This window comes from Ziziphus jujuba, chromosome 11, assembly GCF_031755915.1.
Source record: "Ziziphus jujuba cultivar Dongzao chromosome 11, ASM3175591v1".
Classification (NCBI taxonomy): Eukaryota; Viridiplantae; Streptophyta; class Magnoliopsida; order Rosales; family Rhamnaceae; genus Ziziphus; species Ziziphus jujuba.
The window spans coordinates 6796255-6816084 of NC_083389.1; the positions used below are offsets into that span (position 1 = coordinate 6796255).

Below are 19830 nucleotides of genomic sequence, written 5' to 3' on the forward strand. Positions count from 1 at the left end.
ACATTGATATGATATATATATATATATATATATATATTATTTTTCTTGGGCTAAGAAGAAATTAATTCGATTTATTTCAAATCTTTCTTTTTTTACATAGATCGTTCTGCAGCTTGCAAAGCTAGGATGGAAAGATAAAGTTACTGCAAAATGGCAGTTTTTACATGTGAAACCACAATTAATATAATGCTCAAGTACAAGGAATTCAGACAGTTTTTGTCAATAATTGTCTAGTCGATCAGCTACAAGTTACGTATGTCATCCAAAGTAGCTAAATATATATATATATATATATGTGTGTGCAGTTAAAACTTTTGGTGCTTAAACTTTTAAGGGCTAGTTTGGTATATAATGTTTTCAAATTTGTACCCTTTAGCATAAAATATTTAAGAGTCTCCCAATATATTCCCAATTTCCCATCATGTATAGTGATTGGAATGTATATAGTGGGGTTTTCTTTGGAAAAACAACCCACCTTCCTGTTTAGCGGAAAAAAAAAAAGAAAAAAAGAAAAAAAAATACACAAACAAACAACCTACCTTCCGAATATTTGCTCAAAAAGACATTTGCAATTTGCATTAAGCATAGAAATGGGATAGTAGTTGGCCATTACTCTATATTTTTTATTAAATAACCTCCTCATAATTCAATTTTAAACTAAAAATCATCTCCATTTTTTTTCCCTAGATTTCTGCATTGATTTGCAGTCACATTAAAAAGATCTTAGATTAATTTCTTAAATATTTCTTTATTTCATTAATTTCCCATTAACTAGATTGGGCAATAAAAAGAACATACACACATATATAAAAAAGAACAATAGGAAGAATTTCTGCATTGCGCGAGGTTCCAAAGAGCACAGCTGTGGAGGGGAAGAAAAAAAGTGAGTCCCAAAAAGGGTCATTGCAAAGCTTTCCCTTCAACAAGCATGTTTTTAAGCCACCAAATTTTGTCCATATCTATTTAAAGTTGCAAGAGAAGAGAGGGAGGGGGAGAGAGAAGTTTGAAATAAATGTTAAAATTGATTGAACATAGAATGGAGTATGCTACTTCCCTGGAGTGGAGGGGGGTGTAATAAATGGACAACATTCTCAACCTTTGGTTTTTTAACAGTGACAAATATTATATTATGACCACCTTTTCCATGTTTCAATCTAAATTGATTTTTATGTCATTTTCTTGTCTATTTGCTCGTGTCCGGCGCTTAAAAGACAAAGAATAGGGACCAAAGCTGTTGACAAAACCAATAAGTTTGAATCTTATTGAGTACTCAATTTCAATTTCCCAAACAAGAGAGGGTCATAAACCCTTGAGAAAATATCGTTAAAATCTTCTCTCTCTTCTATAGAGAGCATCTCGAAGTCTTAGAACATTCCAAGTGCTTAAATACATATCAAAGAGTGCAGTTCTTACCCTTTTACTGCAAATACCCAACCAAAAACTAACAGACAGTTTTGGGGTAGCTGGGTTCAGCTTTTCAAATTCAAGTTTTTTACTCGGTGACAAGTAGAAAACCACTCCCTTTTCATGGTTTTCCTCATTATATATATATATATATATATATATATACATATATATTTCCACACTTCTCATTGCTTTTTGGTATGCTTGTTACAAAAGGGGCTCTGAAAATTTCAAACCCATATCAGATTTCCCAATGGGTTTTTGAAAACAGGGGTTAAAGAGGGGTACTCTATAATATATTTCTCTAATTTGGGTTATGACTTTTGGGTAATATCTTAGTTTGTCACTTTTTAATACGAAGTTTTGTCTTTTACAATGACTGTAAAACATATGATATCAAAATTCAGTGTCTTCTATAATAAGATTAACATATTATATTCCTGTTCTTCAAATAAAGAGTATATTAATTAGTATTGATAGAGAATAAAATTAGAGCAGAATACTACAAAAGAAATGAACAAGACTATAAGGCCAAGCTTATAAGTCACTAATCCAACCTTTTCCTCATTAGTGCATCCTATTAGTAACTTGGAAGTTTGATTGCTCTCCATAAAAAAAATTAGAGTGTTTTGTGCGTTGGATTTCCAACTTAGAGAAGCCCCAGGTCAGCGGTATGGTACATATTTAAGCTTTTCAAAATCAAGAAAAGCCGCATATATTTTAAAAGCTTAAGCAGTAAGTCCACAATGCAAACAAATGGGTAAAGTACATAGTAGGGCCCTGAAAGAGGGTTTAAATTTTCACCATGTATGAATATGACTACTAGCTGCTTTTTATTTTTTATTTTTTAGGTTAATAATGCTTATTGTGTCCGTGTAAGCTCCAACATTTCACCACCCGTGACCAAGGTTTATTTAATTAGTTTTGTCCAAAGAAAAAGTTTATTTATTTATTATTACCAAAAAAAAGAGTTTATTATTTATCTATTTATTTTCACTGTTTTGACCTAAGTTGTCCCTTTGATTAGCTTATGATACTTATTTTTGTAAATAGAATTCATGGAGACCGTAATGTGGTCTACCACATTTATGTATCCCGCTAAGTGCCAAATGCTATCAAAATTTCAAATTCAAAAAGGATATAAAAGTACATGCATTTTCAGTTTAAGATGGTGACTCATATTTTTCACTAGCCTTCATATATTTAAAAGGTTTTTCTGTCATCTATCTTGCTTTATTGCTTAGTTTGATGAAATATTCTTTCCCATCATTCCCCATTAGCCACGGGCCCTGGATACATCATTAAGGAAAGGGTATTTAATTTTAGTCCGGCTACTTTATAATTACTGTGCTTTGCCTTCTCTTTCACATTTATTGATTGTTTCAGACATAATGTAATCTCTTATTTGCTTGCCATTTGCCACCTGAATCATTCTCTATTCTATTCCTACATCTCATTGAGTAGCTCAAATTTTATACAACATCAAATCTAACTCTTTCTGTTATTCTCTTGCTCATTCGTTATTAGATCTAAAACACAATGTTTTGCACCAAAACTATATCGAAAGCACAAAATAAAATAAAATAACCAAAGCACAGAAACAGAAAGCCTCATTATATCTCAGTCATTTCCTTAACCCTGCCATGATTACCGGTATTTTGATCTTCAAAAATAGTCTGCATCTCTTCCAAGGTTAAGCCTTTTGTCTCAGGCAAAAAGAAATAAAAGAAAGCCGTACCAACCGCCATTACTCCCCCAAGCACAAAAAATATTCCCCCAAACGTTATTTTCTTTGAAATGCTTAGGAATGACATTGACACCACTCCACTCACCAACCGGTTCACCGAAATGGCTAGAGCCGAACCCTGGGCTCGAATTCTCGTTGGAAACGCCTCAGACGAGTAAACCCAGGTAATAGGCCCAAGCCCAATCGAGAAGAATGACACATCAGCACACACAGCCACAATGCACAACACAATGGCCCACGTTGGTTTGCTGCTCGAATTCTCAAGAAACTTAGAGCCCAAGCCCAACAAGGATAGCGAAACAACCATCCCCGATGAGCCCAATATCAAAAGAGGCCGTCTTCCGAACCGGTCCAAAAAGAGGGCCGACAGCAAGGCAAAGGAGGTCTTGGTTAGTCCCATAATCATGTTAATGCCGAATAGCTCTTTTTTGTTGTGAATTCCAGCTGCCCTGAACACTTCGGGGCAGTAATACATAACGGCGTCGTTTCCAGAAGCTTGCATGAAGAAGTTAATTCCTATTGCGGCAATGAGCATCCGACGAATTGGCATAGATGGCCTTATCAAAAGCTCTTTCCAAACACCTTGTCCATGCCAATCACTTTTCTCTGCTCGGCCAGCAGCTTTTGTTATCTCTTCAAACCTCAGTTCAGCTTCGGCTTGAGTGGAGGAGATTTTCATTAGGACCTGCTTTGCTTCACTTAGTTTGCCTTTCATGACGAGCCAACGAGGTGACTCGGGCATTGTCACCACGCCTAAACCAATCCCAATTGATGGAAATACAGCCAATCCAAGCATTAGTCTCCAATTTATGTTGGGTGAGAGGCCTGACAGAGCATAGTTGAATATGTAACCTAGTAATATACCAAATATGATGAAGACTTCCGGGAGGGAGGTGAGTAATCCCCGGTTCATTGCCGGAGAAAGCTCAGCGGAGTAGACTGGAGCAATCATGAGGGCATATCCGACTCCAATGCCGGCAATAATCCGTCCGGTTAATAGGATTAGATAGGATGGTGCGAGGCCCATGAGAAGTGCACCTATTAGAAATGCTGTTGCTGCCAGGACCATAGTGTAACGCCTGCCTATGTAATCCGATGTCTTGCCAGAGGCAAGTGATCCTACTAAAGAGAATACGTTAAGGGTGCCTACCAAGATTTCAACTTGGGTGGATGAGATTTTCATGTTCTCTTGGATATAAAGCGCTGCCCCACTCATCACCCCTGTGTCTGCACATCATGATTTATTTTTGGTCAATTTGTATGAAACCCATAAGTGCTTTTTAATGGAAGATACATATGAACATTGGAAAACAGGAAACTATAATATTTTTAAAAAATTAATAATAATAATAATAAAGAAGGAAAAGGACTTACCATAACCTGATAGGATGGAGTTTGCTGAGGCCAAAAGAACGCAGAGAAGAGTATACCTGTTCATCATCCCAGTTCCTCTATAGGTTCTTTAGATCTGAAGATTCATCTACGGGTCTGGTGTCCATTTGAGGACAATTTTGTTGTTTTTCTGAGAATTTAAAGAGAAGATCAGTGAAACGGATGGGTTTTGGTGGGAGTGTCAGAGCAAATGGGCGTGATTGGTTGGGTGGCCAAATAAGCCAAAATTGTCATGCAAATTTGCCAAGACCTTGCAGGATATAAGGACAGAAGGACACATTCAGAAACTGACGGGAGTGACGTAACCATCTTGTAGCACTTTTTCTTTTCCACTGCAAAATTAATACACAATTTTTTTGTTCAATATTTAATATTTCTTCATACTCAAATAGTGTTCCCAATCTCTTCCAAGCTCTTTGTTTTGATTTCAGGCAAAAATATAGTAAAATGATATTAACCTTACGCAGCCACCACCATGATCCTTGCCGATTCAAAAAACATACCCCAAGAGCCAAAAGTAGACACCTCTCTTTCCATTGAAACTAAAAACGATTCATTTCAAGTTCAATCTTCTCTTTCCATCGAAACTAATGTGATTTATGTCAATCTTTCCTTATTTTTTTATAATAATATCAATAAGTAGCTAGCAATAGCTAGCTAGGATGGAAAAATATAAAGTACCACAATCTCAATTAATGGTAGTTATTACATGTGCTACCAATATTAATTTAATGCTACCACAAACTCAATTAACGGTTGTTATTACATGTGATACCAATTTTAATTGAATACTCAAGTGCGAAGAATCCAGAAAGTTTTAATTTTGTCAATATATACAGTTGTCTAGTGGATGAGCTAAAAGTTATATATATCATCCAAAATCCAAACTTGAAGCATGTTAGATAATTGCATGAGGCATGCATGAGTATGCAAAGAGATACCATATAAATTGTTAAAAAATGATCGAACCATTGTTTTTCATGATTTAATTAATTATGTATAATATTATCTTCATTGGAAAAACAAATCAATAATATTATCTTGAAACATTATAATTGTAGAGAGAGAGAGAGAGAGAGATTTGGAGTTTTCTTCCAAAATATGCTCAAAGAGACATTTGCACCAATCATTACCTCCTCATAATTCAATTTTAAACTAGAAATTAACTCCATTAAACTATGTAGTGTTGAAATGGACCTGGCTTTATCAGTATATAAATAAAAAAAGAACAAACGAAAGAGTTTGTACTGTTTAATAGTATTAATATCTGTGATAAAGAGCGCCAAAAGGTATTGGTGTGGTTGATTTTACGTAATCTCCTCCTCCCCTGTCTTTTTTTATTTTTATTTTTTATTTTCCCCCCCAAAAAAAAAAATCACAACTTATGTACTCTTTATTACTTGTATATTTTTCTTTCTTCTTGCTCCAATCTGATGATCATCCCTGGGTCACTTAGCATCAATATAACATAGGTCACCTAGCTTAATTTGTTAAAATCTTACTCATCCTGCCCCATCAGCTACTTACTAAATTGAATTAAATCAAACTCTATAATGGAGGGATTTTAGATACTTAAGGATAGGGAATTTGTTGGTCTTTGTTCTTTATGAGTATTAGTGTGCTTTATTATATCTCTATACCTATTTTCTGTTTTGCAATCACATAAAACATTTCTTAAAATTAGGCTTTAAAATAACATATTGTCATCTCGTAAACAGGTGCCATCACATTTATTAGTTGTCTCTGACATATAATTTCGTATTTATATGTTGCTTGCTAATTGCCACCTGAATCATTTTCTATCCTTCTGCAATATTTCATCGAGCAGCTCATATGTTCACAGCATCAAATCTAATTCCTTTAATTTTCTTTGCTCATTCTTAATCAAACCTAAACAGCTCCCATAAAAAATTAAAAATAAAAAAAAATCAGACACAAAGCCTTTAATTATATCTCTGTCATTTCCTTGTCACTTTTACTACTAGCATTTTGATCTTCAAAAATAGTCTGCATCTCTTCCAAGGTTAAGCCTTTTGTCTCTGGCAAAAAAGAGTAAAAGAAAAGTGAAGCAACCACCATTACTCCCATAAGCACAAAAAACATTCCTCCAAACGTTATTTTCTTTGAAATGCTCAGAAATGTCATGGACACCGCCCCACTCACCAATCGGTTCACCGATATGGCCAGTGCTGTACCCTGAGCCCGCATCCTCATTGGAAACACCTCCGAAGAGTAAACCCAAGTAATTGGCCCAAGTCCAATTGAGAAAAACGACACATCAGCACACACTGCCACTATACACAACACAATGGCCCATGTGGGTTTGCTACTGGAATGCTCCAGAAACGTCGAGCCCAAGCCTAGGCAGCCAAGGGCAACGACCATCCCAACTGAGCCCAACAACAAAAGGGGTCGTCGTCCAAACCGGTCCAAATAACAAGCCGAGAGCAACACAAACGACGTTTTGGCTAGTCCCATTATCACATTCACACCAAAAAGCTCCTTTTTGTTGTGAATCCCGGCGGCTCTGAACACTTCCGGGCAGTAATAGATGACGGCGTCGTTTCCCGAAGCTTGCATGAAGAAATTGATTCCAACAGCTGCGAGTAGCATTCGGCGAATGGGCCGTGCTGGCCTTATCAAAAGCTCCTTCCAAACACCTTGCCCATGCCAATCGCTTTTCTCTGCGTTTGTGACCAAATCAGCGGCCTTGTTTATTTCCTCATATCTCAACTCCGCTTCGGCTTCTGTGGAAGAGATTTTTCTTAGAACTCTTTTTGCTTCATTGAGTTTGCCGTTCATCACGAGCCAACGAGGTGACTCGGGCATTACCACAACTCCCAAACCAATACCAATTGCTGGCAATGCAGCGAGTCCCACCATTAGTCTCCAATTTATGTTTGGTGGGAGGCCTGACAAGGCATAGTTAAATATATAACCAAGTAATATACCAAATGTGATGAAGAATTCTGGGAGGGAGGTGAGTAATCCCCGTTTCATGGCCGGAGAGAGCTCGGCGGAGTAAAGCGGAGCGATCATGAGGGCGTAGCCCACTCCGATGCCAGCGATGATCCGTCCTGTTAATAGGAATGGATAGGATGGTGCTAAGCCCATAAGGAGTGCACCTATTAGAAATGTTGATGCAGCTAAGACTATAGTGTAACGTCTGCCTATATAATCCGATGTTTTACCAGAGGCAAGTGATCCTATTAGAGACATTACGTTAAGGGAGCCTACCAAGATTTCAACTTGGGTGGATGAGATTTTCATGTTCTCTTTGATATAAAGCACTGCCCCACTCATCACCCCTATATCTGCAAACATATTTATTGGCCAATTGGTATGAAAACCCAGAAAGGATACTTGATGGATGTGATTGTGGAGAAAAAGATCAAACATTTGGAACAACAGGCAACGGTAAAAAACAGAGGAAAATGACTCACCGTAACCCAATAGAATGGAGTTTGTGGAGGCTAAAAGAGCACAGAGAAGAGTATACTTGTTCATCCCAGCTTCTTTAGAAGCCCTTGGATCTGGAGGTCCATCAACGGGTATGGCGTCCATTTGAGAAGTGGGACTCCCAAGAGCAGCCATTTTAATTTCTTTCTTTTTTTGTGAGAAACTGGAGAGAAAGAGTGAAATGAATGGGGTAAATGGTTAGGTGGGAGTGTGAGAGTAGATGGGTTTTGATTCGTTTGGTAGCAGAACGAGCCAAATTGGCTTGGAAATTTGCTGAAACCTAGCAGGATACTAGGAATGAAGAACACGTTCAGCAACCGATATGATCGATGCAATTTGATTTTCTTGAGGTGGCACTTTTATTTTCCACACCAAGATTATCGTCAATTTTATCCATCCTTATTAATCTCCCACGTACTTTCAAAAAGAATATATATATATATATATATATATATATATTAATCTCCCACGTGTACACCAATCCATTATTTTGATTCGGTGCAAGCCAGTACTTATTAAACACTTTTAGTAACTGGTGTAACCTCCTAAGGCAATCCCGGTCATGAATTATGGGCGCCACATCTACTGGCATTAAATTTATAAGCACATTCACACATATGTTCAATACCCCGAAATAACCCTTCATTTCTACATTCTTTTGGTGATACAGTTATATTTTTAAAATTTCTTCTATTCAATAAAATTTGTTGATTTCTGTCAAAAAATAAAAATAAAATAAAATAAACATGTTAGAGTTAGTGACCCGAATTTTTGTTGATCCGATCCGAAAAGCTCGCGGTGCGACCCATTTGGTGAAACTAATTTTGGAGAAAAATTTGGGGCTCTATGGTGGAAGCGGAGGTCTCGGGCCGAGCCCCCGCGGTACGGACCTGTTCAATTTTAGGGTTTCTTCCGTACTATATATTTTTGGTTTTCGGCTGTAATTTGGAGTTTTAGGGTATCACAAAATTTAGCTCACCTTTGTACCAATTTTTCGATATTGGATTTGCTTCTCCCTGTCCGTGATTTTTCCCGTCAAGGGTTTCCACGTAAATTGTGTGTTTGTTTTTCGATTTCTTTGTTTCCGTTGCTAGTTATTTTTCTCCCAATTCCGTAACAAAACAAAATTTCTTGATTTATATTTATTACATTTTATTTCTTACAATAACAAGGATTATACCGTCTTTGTATTCTATGACCTCCACGTATAATTACTTTGGTTTTGATCCATTCAAACATATATATTATAAGTACAAGATTATAAGTTGTAAAGTTTTTTTGAATAAAAGTTTTGATAAGTTTGGATGAAGCTAGGAAACTTTAAATTGTATTATCTTATAAATAATATAAATGAAAACATAGTTTAGTTAAATAGCAATATTAAGGTAATTTTCTTCTGGAACTTAAAAAATAGTGGAAATTAGAACGTTGAGGTTGTCAGCGCAAGCCAGAAGGACCTAGGCAAGGCCACGGGGGCAAGTGTCCTCCTCGTACATGCGTTTTTCCTTTTCTTTTAAACTTATATTTTTATGTATATATATATATATATATATTTTAGTAAATTATGTTTATTTTTTCACTAAGTCATATATATATATATATATATATATATTTATTCAATCATAGATAATCATAATTGATTATTGCTTATAATTATATTTTTATTGATTATTTATTCAATCATATATACAAATATAATTATTTAATGCAATCAGTTAATAATAAAAATATTTATAACATAATATTTTAATTTAGCTTTTGTTCTATGCTGCAATTTGTTTTTTTCAATTACACACTCTTTCGATTGATTTTTTTTTTTTTAAACCTTTCAGTTACTTGTTTAAATCCTAACAAAATCTAGATTTTATTTTATTTTTCTCTCAATGTTTATTTTATGTTATTTTATTTTTTCCCATTGAATTTAAGTTCCCAAGAAAGCGTTAAAAAATAAAAAAATAATTCTTAATTCAATTTGAACAAATTTGTACATATAGTTCTGGTCGGCCTTCTGCTTCGAAGAATGGAATCTTTAGTCTTGACCTGTTGAAGTTTGATTTTTGCTGCATTTAATCTTGCTTGATAAGCATGTGCGTAATGTGTTTATATAATATAAATAAATATTGATCAAATTTATTTACCGTGTTAAAGATTAATATCAAAATATAAAAAAATATTATTAATATCAAAATATTAATCAAGTTTATTTACCGTGTTGAAAATTTGGTTAGTGTAATATGTTTATATAATATAAATAAATAAAATTAATTAACTATTAAAATATTATCTATCATATCATTTCATAAATATTTTAATAGTTTTAGCATTATTAAACTTATTAATCCCTACATACTATAAATTTCCAACAATATACACACCAAAAGCAAATTCATGCTAATAAACACATCCATATGTTGTTTTGATAGAGAAAGTAAGATTAGAGCTACAACATATATTTTATATGTATATATCGAAACTCCATTCTCATATTCAAATTTTGTGCCCACTTTTCTTCTCATTTTATGTGGTAAAGAAGAAATCTGAATAACTGATCATCAAACAACTTTCACAGCCAAAACAACTTTAAATTGTTCAGTGAATAAGTTCATCCTCAAATAGTGCCCCAATCTCTTCCAAGCTTTTCCCTTTAGTTTCAGGCAAAAAGTAGTAAAAGAAAACCGTAGCAACAACCATAATTCCTGCCAGACCAAAAAACGTTCCTCCAAAAGTAATCTCCCTAGAGATGCTCAAAAATGTCATGGACACCAAACCACTCACCAATCGGTTCACTGAAATCGCCAGGCTAGAGCCTTGGGCACGTAACCTCGATGGAAAAATCTCAGACGAGTAGACCCACGTAATGGGCCCAAGCCCAATAGAAAAGAATGAAACGGCAGAACATACCGCTACAACACAGAGAGATATAGCCCAAACGGGCTTGATCATCGAATGTTCTAGAAACTTCGAGCCTAGGCCCAAACCAGCTAATGAGATTGCCATACCAATAGAGCCCAATAGCAATAATCGCCGTCTGCCAAAGCTGTCCAAGAAAAGAGCCGAAACAAAAACGAAGAACGTTTTGACAAGACCCATTATCACCGTGACGCCCACAAGTTGTTGCTTATCGTCGATTCCGGCGTCCCTGAACACTTCCGGGCTGTAATACACAACGGCGTCGTTTCCGGAGGCTTGCATGAAGAAGTTGACGCCAATGGCGGCGATAAGAATCCGGCGAACAGGTCGAGAAGGTTTAAAGAGCAACTCTTTCCAAACTCCTTGTCCCTGCCATTCACCGTTCGACGAATTTCCCCTGTGAACGAGCAAGAACGAAGAAGCTTTCTCAATCTCCGCGAGTCTGCTTTCGGCTTCGTCTTTGGTCTCCGAAGTTCTTATAAGAACTTGCTTGGCTTCGTTCAGCCGTCCTCTCATGACCAACCACCTGGGTGACTCCGGCATTGCCAATACGCCACCGACGACGATAAGCGCCGGTAAAGCGGCGAGGCCGAGCATGAGCCTCCAGTTCACGTACTGCGGGAGACTTGAAAAAGCATAGTTAGAGATGTAACCGAGGAGGATTCCGATATTGATGAAGACCTCCGGGAGAGAGGTGAGGAAACCTCGGGTGAGAGCAGGCGAGAGCTCTGCCACGTATACCGGAGCAATCATGAGGGAGTAGCCGACTCCTACACCGGCGACTACTCTTCCGGCCATGAGGAATGAAAATGATGGTGCGAGGCCCATCAAAATTGCACCCGTTAGAAAAGTGAGTGCTGCGAGGACAATTGTATAACGCCTGCCGATCAAATCCGAAGTCTTTCCTGATGCAAGAGATCCGATCAAAGAGCATACATTCAGGGATCCAACCAAGATTTCAACTTGGCTCGTTGTGATGTTCAGATCCTCCTTTATGAAAAGCACTGCCCCACTCATTACCCCAATATCTGCAAACAGAAATCAATATTTAATTAAAAAAAAATATATATATATATATACACAGATATGGTTTGGAAAGCAGAGCACTGACCGTAGCCTAAGAGAATAGAGTTTGTGGAAGCCAAAATAGCACCAGCAAGTGCGTACTTGTTGAGGTGTGGCTTGTGCATCTGGGTTCGAGACCCATCTTCCGCAGGCCATGTTCTTTGTGTTTTCGTCTCATCATCATGTTTGAGGTGATGATGATCAGTTGCTGTGGGTGAAGAAGGAGAACCCGAGTCAGAAAGAGGGTAATAGTGGTTGTCCTCCAGCTGAGCAGAATTCAGGAAAGACATCTACTATCTGCGGCAGAATATCAAACACAAAAACAAAAGCTTTGCTGCTTTCTAGATTTGTTTGTAGATACCAAATTCCTAAGTTTCAACTTTCAAGAGAAAAGAAGATGTTTATCTAGGTTTATATATATTATAATAGTATTTTTATACTTATGTATATAGCTGACAACTTACGATCATCATCTGCCACCTTTTTTTTATTTTTATTTTTTATTTCAGAAATATATATAAATATATATATATATATATATATATATTTAAAATAACATTGATTTCAGCTAAAAAATCAACTGAGTTTTTTCGTTTTTAAGTTTTGTTGAGAAAATAACAATCAAATTTAGGAGGTAAAAGATTGTTTTTGTTGAAAGAAGTTGATAGAGACTGGTAAGGAGGTGAAAAAGGAGAAAACATATAGTCCTACCACGAGTAGAGAAACTGAAAAGTGGAATAAGCAAAAGTGGGTGATATAATATGCTTCCGTTTACTTTATCAAAAAGTGGCTTTTGAAAAAGTGGGCATGGCACGCTGCCAACACACGCCTCTCGGTATGGTGCCAGAAATATTGCACATCACTGCGATGGAACCCCCACAATACAGTAGTCATATTAAACTACCTCTTTTAATTTTAATTATTTAGAAAGCAATTAATTAAAGCAAGCCAACTTTTTAAATTACATGGCCCATGATCATTCTTATATAAATAAAAATAAAACACGTGAAAGGTGATGATTGTCCTCGCGATTTCTTTTGCAAGGATATTTTCATCCAAAAAAAAAAAAGAAAAGGAAAAATTCCCTTTGCAAGGATATTATGAAGTTTGGCAACTAATTAAGATAAACATATGTAGGAATTATTACTATTTTTTTTTCTTTGTTTTTTTATCGTATTGAACACTCCATAAATGCTTCTTTGTTTTTTTTTATCGTACTGAACACTCCACAAATGCGACAAACACATATATATTTATATATATGTAAATATACTTTTTTTAATTTTATTTTTCTTGATATTGCTCGTATACATCCTAGAGGTGTTATGGGATTGCAGATTAATCTTCTTGAATAGGCGCTTTATAATAAGTCTTTAAGAGACAAATGGAACTGCTAAAGAGACAAGGAGGTGATAATCAATGCCAACGCAACCCATCCTGGAACTGACACACACCACATGACAATTGAGTATATATAAAACGGCACTAATTCACACCTGTAATTATCCACTTTTCTTTATTCTATTTGCAAAATCCAAAAGATCTCCTAATTTGACATTGTCAATTCCCTTTGGTAATAATTTGACTCTCTTAATTGGGGTGCAAACAGGCTTCAAAGTCTAATTAATACAAAGCCACCACATTTCACAGCCTGAACTTCAGTGGACCGTATCCTTGTCTAAATCTCTAAACTATTGGATAATACCAACAGCATCTTCTCCATATAATTAATACCCATTTTCTATAATAAACTTGTATCAGTTTCTTGGCTGCCTGGATTTTATAATGACTAATTGACAAATAATTGGTATAAAATACTAGTGTGAACACAACTCATAAACCGAATCTTCTCTGTCTCTTTTCCAAATTGAAGACGGCTCCACAATTTCAATTTCCATCCTATCTTATTCCATGATGGACCTACTTTTTTTTTTTTATTTAAATTATTATGTTTATCTTAATGATGCATGAATAGTTTTAAGACCAGAATATATATCTGAATGTATAGTTTGATTCAGCGAGGGCAAACTTGGATCTTTGTACGTATTGCTATTATTATTTTGAAATAAATCGTTGCACTTATTCAGTTACACCTAATTGTAAAAGTTAAAACAGATAATGTTGTTAGGGTTGGACCAGTACCGCATCATCCATCAGCGATTGAGTGACAAATACCTGTCACCATCCTCAGAAGAAGATCAATCTGAATCTCTAACCCATGCATTCTTCCTCCATTCTTATACTTTATTCTTAGCTTTTTACCCAAATTAGCGTAATCGTTTTAGATGAGAAAAAGGCAAAAGCTGTGTTCAACTAGAACACCTTTTGTTAATACAAATGGTTTTAGTAAAAAAGAAACAAAAAGAAAAGATGAAGTAACTTCTAAATACTTCTTTCATTATCATGTGAGGAAAATCTGACCGATTTAATTAAACTTTGCAGTTTTAAAGATAACACCAACAGATGCAACACATAAATTAAAATTAATTAACTAGCTAATTAAGGTCAAATCAGGTTGAATGAAACATGGCATGCTTCCCATGCCATGCAAGTCTGGCATTTTAAACGCCTCCACCTCATTTATCAAGAAGATAAATAAATACATATACAAAAACGCCTCATCCTTATTCTCATTGGTCGAATTTGTTTATAACAATTACGTAAAAAAATAATAAAATAACATTGGGTTGAATTTGACCCCACATGACTTTTCAAATTAATATAGAAGAAGACATATTTGGCAAGAAACACAACAAAACTATATGTTTCTAACATGATAAGATCAAATTGTTAGATTTTGCTTCGTTTACTTACATAAAATTTGAAAAATATAACAATTAAAAACAACATACAAGGGAAAAGCTTTGATTTTTATTTGGGCGTCCAAACAGCTGGCTCCACCTTTGCCGCCACTTGTAGATTGTACAGTCCACAAGGAAACGGCGCCCCTTGACGTGTCTCTTAGGAGAATACCTCCGCCTCCTATCGCCAAGCAAGTTCTACAACACGCTAGCAACTAGTCTAGCACCGAATTGATTTTTTTTTGTTTTTTTGTTTTTTTTTTTTTTTGATAATAATAGTACCGAATAACGAATTGACATTCAATTTTTCTGAGTCCTTTGGAGGATTTTGATCCTGCGATAAAGATGGTAACTTTTTCTCCATCGTAAATTTTCAACATTTTTTAAACTACGCTTATCTTGCATAGAAATTTCAATTCTCTCTCTCTCTCTCTCTCTCTCTCTTCTTCCTTTCTTTTTCTATGGAAGCAAACAGGTAAAGGAACAGGAAGCTTTGGGAAGAGGAGGAACAAGACTCATACGCTATATATGTGAGATGCGTGGGTCGCAGCTTCCACCTTCAGAAGAGTCGGTGTACCTCCTGTGGCTTCCCTACCAGCCCCCATCAGAAAATGTGAAATAGATCTTCTACCCTTTCTTCCTTTATTTGCTTTTATCTCCTGCTTTATATTTTAATTATATTTTTTGGTGAAATTGTAACATAATTGGAGCACCAAAGCAAGTAGGAGGAAGACTACTGGTACAGGTAGAATGAGGTACCTTCGCCATATCGCTGTCAGATTCAAATTCAATTTCAGAGAAGGTATTTATCAAAATATATCCTTTTATGCTCATTTTAGGTATCAAGAAGTACGATCCAGTTTGAGCATTTGTATTTCTTCACACATTTTCTCACTAACCAAACAGAGCATGTTCTGTTCTACCGTTCATGCATATCATAATGGTATGTTCAGTACAGAGGCAACTGCAAGGAAGAACAGAGCCTCAGCATCGTCTTAAGTAGACGAAGAAAAGTTGGTAATTTGGCAATCTGTTTACATGGTACTTGGTAGTTTGTTTAAGAGCTCTAGTTGTTCTTCAGTGTTCTGACTCTCATGGATAGTTTTGTATATCAAGAGCTAGGTTTGTCTGTTGTTCAATCGAAACCCTGGCTTGTAATTCCCATTACTATATTTCCACTATTAGTCATTGACAAAATAATTCTATGTTTTTTATTAGAGACGTTTAGAATCTTCAAAAAATGTCTGTACCCTCAACAAATTGGCCTGGTGACCAGATAAATCACAATCTATAATCAGAGATGGTGTTTACAATATTTACAAGGGCATATACAGATTGCCTCATTCTAAATAAATTTTTTTAAAAAGGAAATTTAACATCAAAAGCTGCTATCATATCATTTTGTGCATTATCAAACATAATTAGAACCTTCTGAAACAAATTGCGAAATCCAATTAAAAGCACTGCCACATAAGCTCTCCCAGAACCAGAGATCCAATGCAAGCACTGAGGGGAATATGAGCAATGCCAAAGTCTGGTATCGGTTCAGTGGCCAACCTGAAATTTTAGCCGTTGTATTAAGAAGTGGAAAGGAACTGTTGTTTGAATCTCTGTTCCTTGACCAAGCTGTAACCCATTGAACTCGAGAAGGGATCAGATGAAACTCGTCCCTCAACCTCCTCCCTAAGTCCAGCATGTGACCAGCACCATATAGTATGGCAATTCTATTGTGGCCGTCGTCGATTGCCCGCTGAAGTGCCTCTATTGCGGCTCTGTTTCTTTCACCAATTATAACAGATTCCTCTTCCACATCAGCTGTCACCTGGGTCAACCTTCAAGATCTTTCACAAAATGGTAGAACTACTGTTTTCAAATCCCCCATTTGTTCTCCTATCTCAAAGGGAATTCACAATTCGACATTCATTTCAACTAAAGTTTGTCGCTTTTTAGCAACCAAAGCAATGAGCAAGCTAAAGTTCGTGGCATTTTGCAACTAAAACATGAATTAATCACCACTTCAAGAAAAGTGAATACCATAACATAAAAGTTAGAAAGCTCGCAGTGGAAAAGAGAAATGGAAGTAGAAAACAAAATGAAAGATTCTTGGTTAGTTCTCAGACGTTATTCTCTTAGCCAGGAATACATTTTGGTTACTTACTCAGATGTTAAGTCTCTTAGCCAGGAAAACTTTCATTGCAGCTCGAAAATCAAGCCTTGACAAGGCTTCTAGCTCTGGAAACTCAGATTCCGGACTTCCAACGTCTGCATAAACGCTTCTAATAATGAGATGGCCGACCAATGGCATAGGAAGCACACGTGATGCCCAAAAAAGCTTAGATCTCCTAGGACCAAGGTCTTCTCGAATTGAAGCAGGCTGAATCATGGCTTTAGTGGATTAAAGTGTCATATCTCATGCAAAGGTGAAAAAGCTTTCACCTTTTTCAAGCTGAATGATGTGACAGAATGTTGTCGGATAGAATTAACTAAATGCTGTTACAATACAATGGAAGAGCAAAATTATTTAGAAGATGTCTATCAAATTGTACACGAATATATTAATTCCTTCACATTATTCAAAATTCTCAATAGGAAATAATGGGCCATCGACCCATTCTGTCGTTAGAATAGAATACAGTAACCTCATTTGTTAAACATATAAAAATAATATTAGTCAGACGTAGGAAAAAATGACATATATTTATAGACATCAATTGGAAAATGGACTTGGAGTTGATCCATGGATTAATTAGAGCAACCAGAATCAAACCTGAAGCAACTTGAAGGTCTCAAATTCAAGGTCTGCATGGTACCAATTATCAGCTTGGTAGTCGGGACAGTCTAATTGGAAATCAAGCTCCAGAATTCGAGCCATCTGCTGCTGAATGCAACCTATGATGTTAAACAACCTTTAAGCTTTTATGTGGCAGCAGGATTTTTTCTATTTTCTAAACTCTCCCTGCTTGCTACCACCTCATAAAGGACACAGTCATAGGATTCAAGTTCCTTCTGGATTTCAAAGTACCTGCATATGGGATTTCACATTATTCATTCAAACAAGTCTTAAGAGAGAATGCCCAAAACATAATGTACTTTATTCCCTAGAAGATAATTTCTATGGTGTCCTAAAAGAAACATAAGCACTTTCTTAGCACCGTTTGTAGAAGTATGCGGACTACAGTCTGAAATTTCAAAAGCAAAACATTTCTAAAAACAGTTATATTTGATAATAAATAATATTGCAGAGCATATCAAAGTAATAAGAAAAAACTGAATGCCTAAGAATATCAAATGGACATACTCTTTATCCGCGATTGGAATTGTCGAAACCAAATCAAACTACAACATCAAATAACAACACCCATCAATTGAAACTTCAAAAAACCAATCCTCCAAGGAACAAAAAGAACGGGCCATAGAATTAGCCAAAAACAGAGCTAATTACCTGAAAAAAAGGCCGCAAAAGAACCCAACGGAACCTTTTTCTGTAGCTAACAACGGCGATCTGCAAATTCCCACTGTCCCCATTAACACTACGTTTGAATCTCATAAAATCTGTAGTTGAATTGTTCTGCAAAAACTGCTCCGCCTAGCCATCTTCAAGGGACCGAACTGAAGACAAAGCAAGGACCTTCTTCAAAGGAGGTAAGTTGAAAGAGTTAGGGATGGTCATTTCAACTTTTGCAATAGGGGTGGTCATCAAGAGAGCTTTTGTTATGTAAAAAAGGCTCAAGTAACTCAACAAGCCCCCAACAAGCCAATCGACTTGATAAACAAAAACACGATATAGAATATTTGTTTATGGCCTTGTAGATTGATGGAGAAGCAGATTGTAAAACATGGTTGATTGATAACGGCTGCACTTGACACATGGCTAAAAATTTACGTCATTTTAGCCATATTGGTAAAACCATTTGGACTAAAACGGTACTTGGACATAGAGAGACAGTTCTTGAAGAAAGTAAAGCTGATAGAACCCACAATGTTCACATATATATTAAATATTGCAAGTATTCAAAGCTTTAGATCTCAAGAAACAGATTTCCAGAATATGAGAACGATTTTTCTTTATTCTAATTTTGAGATCTTTTTTTTTTCCCTCCAATTTGAGTGATTGGATATATGAAAATTTTTGCTTCATAACCACTAGAAATAATCCATGAATAGCGACGGGTAAAAAAAAGCCAAAAATAAAGGTTATCAGAGTTTGTCTAGGTGGAAAGTTTGAATGAAGTGGAGGTCGATTATACAGTTTTAATATTCTACATGATAAACCTGGTTTACTGATTGATTTCTCCATGAAATATGGACATCGCATGTGTTAGCATTACAACTGCTGTAGTCTCTATAATAGCCACCAATAACATCATTACAACTGCTGTAGTCTATTGTACTTCCTCTAATATGTTTTCCATCCATTATTAACTCCCCTTGTTCCTTTCTTTTTCTTATTTGTTTTTTCCTTTCCAAGTGATAAAAAATTGTAAGCAAACTACTAGATATATAATTTACAAATCCAACCCTCCTCTATCCTACAAGGAATTTTTTTTTCGATTTTTATTTTAAAATTATGCTTACTATTTCAAACAAATAAAATGATATATAGCGTTAGCGTACCAATTTCGATATGTGAGACCTTTTAACCATAATCAATTCATATATATGGAAGTTAATTCGACTTTCGTGCCTCATCAAACAAAACTTAATTGTCTTTTTTTTTTTTTTTTTTTTTTTTTTTTTTTCATGTGTACAAGCATATAATGTTATTAAATATTCATCACAAAATATTTCTAGATCCCAATAAAAATGCTTGAAGTTTACCATTTGAAATTTACCATACTTGTAAATGCAAAATTTTGTTGTTTAGTTGATATTTTGTTTTGAGTTTCCTGTTTATTTATTATACTACATGTGTTTTTGGTTATTTTGATCACGGATATTTAATTTTTAGGGCGTTGAATTTTGTGCAGTATATTATTATTTGTTTAGAATTTTTTTTTTAATCAAATCATATTCAAATTTATGCATATTCAATTTTGATTTCGGAGCTCAGTT

General features: G+C 35.6%; 4 protein-coding genes and 1 long non-coding RNA gene across 6 annotated transcripts; 1 reads left to right on the top strand and 4 right to left on the bottom strand.

Annotated features, from left to right (window-relative positions):
• Positions 1–2788: 2788 nt before the first annotated feature.
• LOC107404312 (probable polyol transporter 6) lies at positions 2789–5169 on the bottom strand. The gene is made up of 2 exons (XM_016011259.4): positions 4526–5169; positions 2789–4378 (listed from the first exon to the last, which is right to left on the bottom strand). Exons 1-2 carry the CDS (start codon positions 4590–4592, stop codon positions 3018–3020), a joined length of 1428 nt encoding a protein of 475 aa, XP_015866745.1. The 5' UTR covers positions 4593–5169; the 3' UTR covers positions 2789–3017.
• A 1290-nt stretch (positions 5170–6459) lies between these two features.
• LOC107404313 (probable polyol transporter 6) lies at positions 6460–8404 on the bottom strand. Of its 2 annotated transcripts, none has more exons than XM_060812574.1 (2): positions 6707–8404; positions 6460–6582 (listed from the first exon to the last, which is right to left on the bottom strand). In XM_060812574.1, the coding sequence occupies exons 1-2, from the start codon at positions 8135–8137 to the stop codon at positions 6568–6570; spliced, it is 1446 nt and encodes a 481-aa protein (XP_060668557.1). In that variant the 5' UTR covers positions 8138–8404; the 3' UTR covers positions 6460–6567. The 2 variants fall into 2 exon arrangements, with proteins under 2 accessions (XP_060668557.1, XP_015866746.3); XM_016011260.4 differs by having other exon boundaries at positions 6460–7857; positions 7987–8402.
• Positions 8405–10387: 1983 nt separating this feature from the next.
• Positions 10388–12454, bottom strand: LOC107404317 (probable polyol transporter 6). Its single transcript, XM_016011264.4, has 2 exons — positions 12024–12454; positions 10388–11940 (listed from the first exon to the last, which is right to left on the bottom strand). Exons 1-2 carry the CDS (start codon positions 12265–12267, stop codon positions 10592–10594), a joined length of 1593 nt encoding a protein of 530 aa, XP_015866750.1. The 5' UTR covers positions 12268–12454; the 3' UTR covers positions 10388–10591.
• Positions 12455–14550: 2096 nt separating this feature from the next.
• LOC132799823 (uncharacterized) lies at positions 14551–16093 on the top strand. The gene is made up of 2 exons (XR_009634723.1): positions 14551–15126; positions 15254–16093. It is a non-coding gene; the product is annotated as an uncharacterized LOC132799823 (long non-coding RNA).
• A 96-nt stretch (positions 16094–16189) lies between these two features.
• LOC107431757 (uncharacterized) lies at positions 16190–19194 on the bottom strand. Its single transcript, XM_060812689.1, has 8 exons — positions 19051–19194; positions 18221–18364; positions 18077–18114; positions 17955–17957; positions 17749–17800; positions 17546–17656; positions 16967–17152; positions 16190–16600 (listed from the first exon to the last, which is right to left on the bottom strand). Exons 1-8 carry the CDS (start codon positions 19192–19194, stop codon positions 16190–16192), a joined length of 1089 nt encoding a protein of 362 aa, XP_060668672.1.
• Between the last annotated feature and the right edge of the window lie 636 nt (positions 19195–19830).

What these genes read in the sequence shown, in the direction of transcription:
- LOC107404312 (XM_016011259.4), bottom strand. Translation starts at nt 4,592, where the DNA reads ATGATGAACAGGTATACTCTTCTCTGCGTTCTTTTGGCCTCAGCAAAC. An exon ending in CTCCATCCTATCAGGTTATG is followed by an intron (nt 4,379 to 4,525) that starts GTAAGTCCTTTT and finishes CATGATGTGCAG; the next exon opens with ACACAGGGGTGATGAGTGGG.
- LOC107404313 (XM_016011260.4), bottom strand. Translation starts at nt 8,137, where the DNA reads ATGGCTGCTCTTGGGAGTCCCACTTCTCAAATGGACGCCATACCCGTT. An exon ending in CTCCATTCTATTGGGTTACG is followed by an intron (nt 7,858 to 7,986) that starts GTGAGTCATTTT and finishes ATATGTTTGCAG; the next exon opens with ATATAGGGGTGATGAGTGGG.
- LOC107404317 (XM_016011264.4), bottom strand. Translation starts at nt 12,267, where the DNA reads ATGTCTTTCCTGAATTCTGCTCAGCTGGAGGACAACCACTATTACCCT. An exon ending in CTCTATTCTCTTAGGCTACG is followed by an intron (nt 11,941 to 12,023) that starts GTCAGTGCTCTG and finishes TTCTGTTTGCAG; the next exon opens with ATATTGGGGTAATGAGTGGG.
- LOC107431757 (XM_060812689.1), bottom strand. Translation starts at nt 19,194, where the DNA reads ATGGATGGAAAACATATTAGAGGAAGTACAATAGACTACAGCAGTTGT. An exon ending in TTTTGCGGCCTTTTTTTCAG is followed by an intron (nt 18,115 to 18,220) that starts GTAATTAGCTCT and finishes TTGATGTTGTAG; the next exon opens with TTTGATTTGGTTTCGACAAT. An exon ending in ATTTTCGAGCTGCAATGAAA is followed by an intron (nt 16,601 to 16,966) that starts GTTTTCCTGGCT and finishes AGGTTGACCCAG; the next exon opens with GTGACAGCTGATGTGGAAGA.